An 8715-nucleotide genomic window follows, 5' to 3' on the forward strand; every position below is an offset into this window, starting at 1 on the left:
TAGTTATTGAAGCTGTTCTGACAAAAATGAGTAAATAGATTACTGGAAATGACGTGAGGAAAGAGCCTGGAAGACGTTTTTATGTAGCCATGGTCACGTGACATGTTGCAGCAAAGTGCTGTCCCCTTCATATTTACACCATTTCAAGCCCTCACAGACTCTCACACTCACTTTTCTAGTTTGGCAACAAATACAATTGCTTTTGGTGTTAACATGTTGAAGTGGCACTGAAAAACAATGCACGCATAATGAATATGAAATAATCAACATTAAGACTTGATTTCTGAAACAATGACTTGTTCCCTCCTTTGTGAAAAGGCTTACAAATATTATTTTTTTATAAATAGGTTTGAATTTTCTCTTTCCTCATACCATTTTTTTTTAACCAAATGAAAGAGGCTCAACTCACATGGACTTTTTATTTTCATTTATTCCGCATAGAGGTGTTATGGAAACAAACAAAAAAAGTGGAGACCACAAAGTCTCCCCGAAACCTTTTTAATGCTCATCATTATAAACCAACACAAAAAAACAACACAAAAAACGGGATGAGATGACAGTGACAAAAGTCCAATAAACAAAACACACATATGTAAAAAGCATAACCAATGACAACATACAACCCAGGAGAAGACACAAGACAGTGCGACGTTGTCACACAGGCGGGAAATGTTGGAATAACAAACAAACAAAAAGATGACGATGGTGTCAAAGAGGAGAAAAATAAACTACATAAAGAGTAGCAGGGCTGCAACAGAGATTCAGTGACGGGAAAACATAAAAGGACTCCAGGATGTAAGCGAGACATTCGATTTGTCCACAACAAATGTTGTCCCGCCCCAATCAGGATTAAGAACAGCAGTACAGAACAATTAATCATGAGGAGAGCAAAATTAACATTCACACAGGAAAATGCAGAACACCTGATGTATATATTTTTAAGCACACACTACTCATCAGTTACACTCCTATGTTCAAGGATCACACGTTTTTTGTATTATTATTTGTAAAATCACCATTCGGTTATGTTGGAACAGCTTCTTGCCGAAGCCCTCCAAGTAATGGACCCATTGTATTTTAAAGTAGTGAACCCATAGCATTGGGTTTCACTTTGAATCTGACCTTTCATCTTCTATTAGTGGGTTACAGGAAGTTGCTAAAGGAGGGAATATTTTCTGACATTTTCGTGGGGAACAAATGGTCTGAAGCTTAAAACTCAGGGCTGCTGTGGTGTCGTGGAAGATATGGAGGAAGCAGGTTTTATCTCAGAGTTTAAAACTAACAAAACCATTGAAAATCCACTGGGATTAATGGAGGAGGGTGTTTCATGGCAGGGTGGGTGCTGAAACGGGAACACTTGAATAGGGGAAATGTTTTGAGAGGAAAAGTCGGTGGGAGGAACAGTGAAGTGTGTGTGCAGTGCGAGCAGCCTGCAAAGAGCGTTGGATTTCATGCAACTCATACATCTTTAAGCCTACACTCCTTTATATATAATGATCAACGGAGGTCATTTCACATAAAGCATGACGTAAAGCAGGAAGAGGTTACGAACATGCAGGCGAGGAGGTTTTGAAATAAACAGCACAGGGTGGCAAAAGCATCGATTGGTTAGTTTTCTTTTATTTCAATTGAATTTTCGTCATGTACTTCAAGATGTTTTATCACACTCGTTAAAAAAATAAAGAAAGAAATGTTGTCTGTAGATAGATAACCGATGTGAGACCCAGACAGGCTGCAGTGTACGTGTCATGGGTGGATTGGTAGGAAACCAGCTCTAAAACCAGAGTCCTGTGGGGCTCCAGAGCTGGAGGGGAACCGCAGTCAGACTGAATTTCAGGGTTATATTTCCCCGCGCAACTAGAAAGCAAGAAGCAACCAAGATTTCCTGAATGATGAGTCTATTCCGCCGTCTTATTACCAATCTGATTAAACTTTGACACGTGACATTTTGACGCCATCCGATGTACCAGTTTAGGCGACTCAAGTCCCGCTCCGTTCCACTTCAAAGTGATTGAGAGGTGAAATCCGGTCTGACTGCGCCTTCGTGTGGTCGCTGACAGTATCAGGTAGGTGTCAACCTGCTTGTTGGTTTCCCACCAAATGTCCTACAGACTGACGCAGCGATGGAAAAGTGAAAGGCGTGGCGGTGGAAGCGCTCGAGCATGGGACAGCAAAATTAAACAACAGTGGAGAAAAGCTGAGGTCGGGGAGCAGGCGACAGACGGAGGCTCTTTAAATAAAACCTAAGGGAATGTATAGTGCGAGTCCGTGTTTCTAACCCTCCGAAAGGCTAAGACTTGTGAGTGCGAGCGCTTGATTGTGTTGGAATCAAACCGGTGTTTGTTTGTTTTCCTCGGTATGAGCGTTAGAGAAGCACATATTTTGTTTGGCTGCGTGGGTCGAATCTTTGGGATTATCGAATGTGTGCGTGTTTTCATGCGTGTGTTTGCTATCTTGCCGATGTGTGTGGGAAGAAGGGGGGCGGGGCGCTCATGGCTGTTTCCTGTGGGAGAATGTCAGATCAAGGGTGAGAGGTCAGTGTCTCAGGGGAGGGGTCACAGTGGGGATGAGGTGAGGTCAGATTCGAGGCAAATACTTCTCGATAAATTCCTTTACCGCCGCCATCTCCTGCAAGAGAGCAAAGTAGATGTTGGTACGGGGGACGAGTCAAACAAATGATACTGTTGTCTCGTCGTTGATGAGAACAAAATATTGAGCCGAGTTTAAACAGAAAAAAACTAACAGCTTGTCTATAAAAGTATGAAATAAAAACCCTAAGATGTCAAAATGGAAACAACTATTACCAACTGATTTAAGATCACATAAGCAGGAGACACACACACACACACACACACACACACACACACACACACACACACACACACACACACACAGTACCTGAGGACAGGAGCTGTGAGCGAGCCCTGGGTAGGTTTTGAAGGTGATCATCTGAGGGTGGACTATTAATTTGAGTTTTTCTGCCGTCATGGCGCCAAACTGCACCGGGATCATGGCGTCCATCTCGCCGTGGCACTGCAGGATCGGGATGTTCTTATGGCCGCTGGACGCCTGCAGGACCGACACAACACACACAACACCGACTTTAAAAAAAATCTGCGTGGAAGTGGAAATCGTAAGGCAGCCCATTTGACATGTGAACAAGATCCATATAACTTCTCCCCGGTGAGACTGAGACCGTACCGATGGGAAACTCCTGTGGAGCGGCAGCCAGCAACTGAGAGCCACAATACCAGCCAACTGATGCTGGCAGGTCAAGGCGGTATACAAGGACAAGGCCCCGCCCTGAGGAGGAACGCAGGAACCAGACAGAGAGAGAGAGAGCGAGAGAGAGAGAGAGAGAAACGTTTAATACGCGTATTCTTTCACATTCATTGTGTTAAACATATTCCTCTTGTGGAATAAAACTCGATATTAAGACATGAAGTCCAACCTGAGAGAAGCCACCGAGCATTATGCGGTGTGGGGGGATCCCGTTTTTGACCTCGTGTTCGATTATGGCCTTGACTGGAGGAAAGAGAGAATACATGTGTGTTACTCAACATATAATGCAGCTTGCCAAATAAACACATAAACCCTTGTGCCTTCTGGGATTAGTTTCATCTGTTTTCCTCTGTGCTTAAAGGAATTGTTCTGCTCTCTGACCACCAGGAGGCGCCTCACATCTTCAATACATTTCTTACTGTCAGGAAGTGAAAGCAAAAAAACTCAAGACCTGCGAATAGGGTTGGGTACCGAGAACCGGTGCCAGTCTGGCACTGGTTCCAACACGTCCGGTACCGACCGGACCGAAAAGCAACGCAGATTTCGGTGCTTCCTTCCGGTGCCTGAGCCGATTTAAATACTTTTTTTTTACACTACTCTGTAAAGTTGCACGGTATATAGATACTAAAAAGGTAGCGTGGTGCCCGCACGTTAAAAACGATTATTAAAATAGCGGATCAGAGCGCACTCGCTGCTCTGCTCTCTGTCTGCCTGCATGCAGAGCGGGGCTCGAGGGGGCGGGGCTTCCAGCGCTCACACACACACACACACACACACACACACACACACACACACACACACACACACACACACACACACACACACACACACACACACACACACACACACACACACACACACACACACACACACACACAGCTGCAGACACGAGCACGAGCGAACGTGTCTGTTCTTTTTTTAAATATATATTTTATAGTTTGAAGTTAAAAGGTCTGAATCTGTAGTTTGAAGTGTGTTTTGTATGTACTTATTTATTTATATATAGTATACTTTAAACAGTTAATAATATTGTTCAATTTGAAGAAAAAAATTTGCCTTGGCAATAAAAAAAGTATCGGTTCAGGCACCATTTAGGCACCGGCATCGTTTTAAAAGTATCGGTTTAGCACCGGTATCGCAAAAAACCCAAGCGATACCCATCCCTACCTGCGACTGCCTGAAGTGAATTAGTTTGTGCGAAGTGTCAACAGTCTAAAAGCGAAAGTTTAAATATAATATATCTATCTATCTATCTATCTATCTATCTATCTATCTATCTATCTATATATATATTTATATATATAGATAGATGTAGCGGAGCACACATTCACTCACTGCTGTCTGCTGCCTTCTTGATCCCAGAGTCGTCCTCCTGGCAGTCGGGGCTGAGACCCATGAGGTCAAACCTGCACACACACGCAGAGGCGAGGCGTTTAAGGGAAATCAATAGATACAAGCGCGGTATTGTCGATGCCAGGACGGAAGCCTATTCGCGGTTTCCAGGGAAACAATGGCATCCAGTGTTGGGCTATAAAAAAGAAGAAGAAGAAGGCCTGTCTGTTTCATTGCACCAACTCACCAGGCGGGCATCATGGACTTCATGTTGAGAGTGACGGGGATCGGTGGCCTGCGAGGGAGAGGAGATCGTTACCAGCAGCCAAATGGTTGGGCATTGATTTAGTCACTCAACTAGCCGTGATTACTGATTATTGATTCTAAGCTGATTTTGCATCCTGATCTACTTAAAAAATAAATTAAAAAGAGAGCGAGAGAGAGAGAGTTTGTTCACAGGTTACTTCGCTCCACCACTACAAGACAAATACATTAGTTTTCCTCCGCTGCTGATAAGGACGGTCTTTGGAGGAGTAAAATATAACAGACTCACGCGTGGGGGCAGATGAATTTGACGTGCGGCAGCTGGATCCCCGTCAAAGTGTCGGCCCACCCATGCCTGACAGAAAACAGAGAGAAAGAAGCGCTTTGTGTCTCATTCGGCTTCAGCGAAACCACAAGTATGCAGCGCGTCAAAACCCGAATGTATTACAACGGCAGAGTGTGTTGTTTAGAGTGAGTGTGTGGCCTTGAGGTACAATTAGGTACTCAACACCCACCAAACGGGATATTTTTGATCCCCTACTCATACGATTTAACAGCTGATTAAGTGACTCAGCCTACAACAAGTGTTGGTTTGAGAGCTTTTCTAATTGGTCATTCATCGCGTTGTTAGTGGCGTATTATGAAATTCAACGACATGAATGAGGACATCAATTAGCCGTATTTACACACGTATGCGCCACTTCAGGCGGTTCAAACAGCGATCTGATATGTCAAAGAAATAAAGACAAATGTAAATTTAACGCGCCTGTAGCCAGGATTTCAGAAGTACCGAGGTCACGAAGACCAAACAACTAAACGGGTGTTAAATGTATTAAAAGAATACACAAAAATAAAAAAAATAAAGATTCCCATAGTGTAATTATTTTCCATATGTCCTTTTTTTTATTAGTGAAAAAGGCCAAATCTATCTAAACGCAGGCAGTCGTAGAAGAACTTTGCCTGATGCTGTTTTTTCTACGGCGCCCTTCTGCTCCGACATTGCTCGAGCATATGTTCAAAGTGTGACAGTTAATGAATACAGAAAACATGTAAACAGGCTAATTAAATCCTTCACTGAGGTCAGCATGGAAAGACATGTTCACAACATGAATGAAGAGGAAAACATCACTCACCCTGAGTCTCCTAACCCATGAAGGAAGATCACCTGCAGCAGATATATATATATATATATACATATATATATATAAATAAAAAAGAAAGAAAAGTTGGTTAGAACTGTCTCTTTAGATATTAGAACTCTTTAAATATTTACATTATATCCAAAGAAACAAAATGTGGATTCAAAGATATTTAGAATCTTCTGATAGCCATCCATCACTTTGGACACATTCATTGCTGGAGGGAAGAGACACAATAAAACTCCTCCGATTGCGTCTGTCTCGTAGTAGACAAAGTGCTACAGATAAGTGTTGCATACTTGTTCCAAAACAGGGGGAAACCGGTGCCAATCTCCAATTCTTGCCAAGATAAGCTCTCCCTGACAGCTTCCACACACACGGCTCCCTGCAGGGAAACCATGAAAGGGAATAACAATCTAGAAAGCTGGCAGTTCGCTGCTCTTTGCAGAGATGGAAACACACGCAGAGATCCATGTAGGGTTTGCCGGGAGCCGGTGACAGCCAGCTTTGATCCTGGTGTTTAACAGATCCATGCAAGCATCTACTGTACTGCTACAGGTGTGGCCTCCCATCATAAGGGACAGTGTTTATTTGGGCGCTTTCTTGTGATTTTTTTTTATGTACTGAAAAAGGCTGAATATGTCTACATCCTCGTTAAAAGGGTGACGTTGGTGTTCATTGCTTTTAAAAAGGTTCAACATTTTATTTTGTATGGCCTAGTAACCTACAGGTACATCTAAAAATCAGATTGAGGAGTTTGTGATGAAATAATTTGATCGTAATCAAAATAAAACGTTGCTTTGCTGAAAGCTATACGAACAATAAGCTGTTAATACCCGCAGAAAGGATGACTATTTTAAAAGTGTAGCCTTATTTTTGCTTGTGGTTTTTTAGAACAGATGATCAGATACAATCCAGAAAGTCCAGATTGAGTCACAGATCAATGAGCTTGGCGCTAAAACACAATACTTCATAATGCTATGGGACAGGATTTATTTGATAAACTATGAAAGGTATCACAGCAAGTACATCATGTTTCAGCTAAACCGTGCTGTTGTCCATCTGACCGTAGCCTCAGTCATTATTACCTCTATCAACCTGTATGGGTCACACTTCAGCAGCTTTCAATGTCAGGTTTTACATATTCGTGGATGGTGCAACACTTTAAATCGTGGATTGCGTTTTGATGTGCACAGTGATCGCTAGGACTCGGTATCTTTACAATGTTTAAAATATTTTCCAGAAAACCTATTTTTTTCATAAAAATAAAAAAGATCTCAATATTATAGATTGATGAAAGTTAAATTGAATGATCTAATAAAAGAATAAATAAGTCAAGATAATTAGTAAGAGTGTTGCCAGCTGTCCATATTCCACATTTATTAAAACGCTGATCTATGAACATGTTCTTGATGATACATCATAAAACTCAGCACCACGAAATATTCAAATGCTCATTTTGGCGTTTAACAAAAAAGATGAATAACCCCCATGTGATGTTCAGCAAATGTTTAGGTGTTCCTCAAACATGATTTTGTCAGCAATTAAATACAACTACCGTAATCAATATAATGTTAGTTTTTGAAAAATGATTGCCTTTTTACCGCAGCATAATTCCACTTAAATGAGTCAATCCATAACATCATGCTGAAAGGCAAATACAAATAAGTCAAACCCACTGGCTATACGAGGAAAGGCCGGTCCTGTCCCTGACATTCTCTTCTTGGAGAATCAGAAGCCAAAAGAGCTTTTGGTTTTCTTAAACTTTAAATCAAGCGCGACAGAGCCGTCGCTGTCTGATCTAGTTTTAATGGAGAAAGGCTAGTCCCTGTTCCTCCACGAAACACGGCCACAGGGAACCTTCCATCGTGAAACTGCTCGGTGACCGTAAGACGCTCCCGGCATGCTTTCGCCGTTCCACTCACCGCTGCGGTCTCCTTCTCCATCCCAGATACTGTCACGGCCTCAGCGAGCAGCGGCACAGACATGTTGTTGCCACACATACACTGTGAGAGGTGCTGGAGACAGAAGAGAGGACAGGAAGAAGAAGAAAAAAGGTCAGCTGAGTGCAGAAGTACATAAAATATGCCGTCGTGCGTCATGAGCCCAACAAAGAGCTTTATTTAACTCATACATTTCAGACTATTAAAGCAATTTGCCAAAAACGCCACATGATGTCAAGAGTTGCCCGAGCCTTGGAATTAACCACCATGGGACTATTCACATGACAGATGAGGAATAATTAAGAATCTACTCAAATCAAACTCCACACCTGTTATTCCTGTGGTTGAAGGGATTAGGCCCCAATCTTCTGGCGCATTTCCATTCTTGATGAATGTTTTTAATAATACAAATGAATATCGGTTTACCCAAATGATCTACCAGGCAACTTTGCTTCTAATGAATTACCCATGTGCATGGGAGTTATTTGATTACAACATATTAACTTGTTTTCTCTGGTTCCTTCATCTACAGGACAAATGAACTGTGCAAGCCCAACAAAGCAGATAAGGACATCATGTCCACTTACAAAAAAATAATCAAATGCAAAAGACTGCAAAAGTCCAGATGAGAAAAGAGAATCATTTTCTAACAATGATCAACGTTCTCAGGCTTCACTTATCACTCAGGGCAATGAACTTTACAAGCAGTGGCAGTGAGAGCTTTATGGAATAAATGGGATTTTAAGCGGGGTTCA

At 42.1% G+C, this 8715-nt stretch overlaps 1 protein-coding gene across 1 annotated transcript; it reads right to left on the reverse strand.

The window, feature by feature from the left end:
• Positions 1 to 405: 405 nt before the first annotated feature.
• On the reverse strand, positions 406 to 8030 carry lypla2 (lysophospholipase 2). The gene is made up of 9 exons (XM_079231859.1): positions 7943 to 8030; positions 6012 to 6043; positions 5168 to 5233; positions 4862 to 4909; positions 4618 to 4688; positions 3452 to 3525; positions 3202 to 3303; positions 2899 to 3069; positions 406 to 2628 (listed from the first exon to the last, which is right to left on the reverse strand). Exons 1-9 carry the CDS (start codon positions 8018 to 8020, stop codon positions 2578 to 2580), a joined length of 693 nt encoding a protein of 230 aa, XP_079087985.1. The 5' UTR covers positions 8021 to 8030; the 3' UTR covers positions 406 to 2577.
• Between the last annotated feature and the right edge of the window lie 685 nt (positions 8031 to 8715).

Source organism: Taurulus bubalis (assembly GCF_910589615.1).
Source record: "Taurulus bubalis genome assembly, chromosome: 16".
Taxonomy (NCBI): domain Eukaryota; kingdom Metazoa; phylum Chordata; class Actinopteri; order Perciformes; family Cottidae; genus Taurulus; species Taurulus bubalis.

Bases quoted from the DNA above. Each gene is read 5' to 3' on its own strand.
- lypla2 (XM_079231859.1), bottom strand. From the start codon at position 8,020: ATGTGTGGCAACAACATGTCTGTGCCGCTGCTCGCTGAGGCCGTGACA. The intron at 4,910-5,167 runs GTGAGTCTGTTA...TCTCCCTCGCAG, and splicing joins AAATTCATCTGCCCCCACGC to GCCACCGATCCCCGTCACTC. The intron at 3,070-3,201 runs GTACGGTCTCAG...TCGGTCCTGCAG, and splicing joins TCCACAGGAGTTTCCCATCG to GCGTCCAGCGGCCATAAGAA.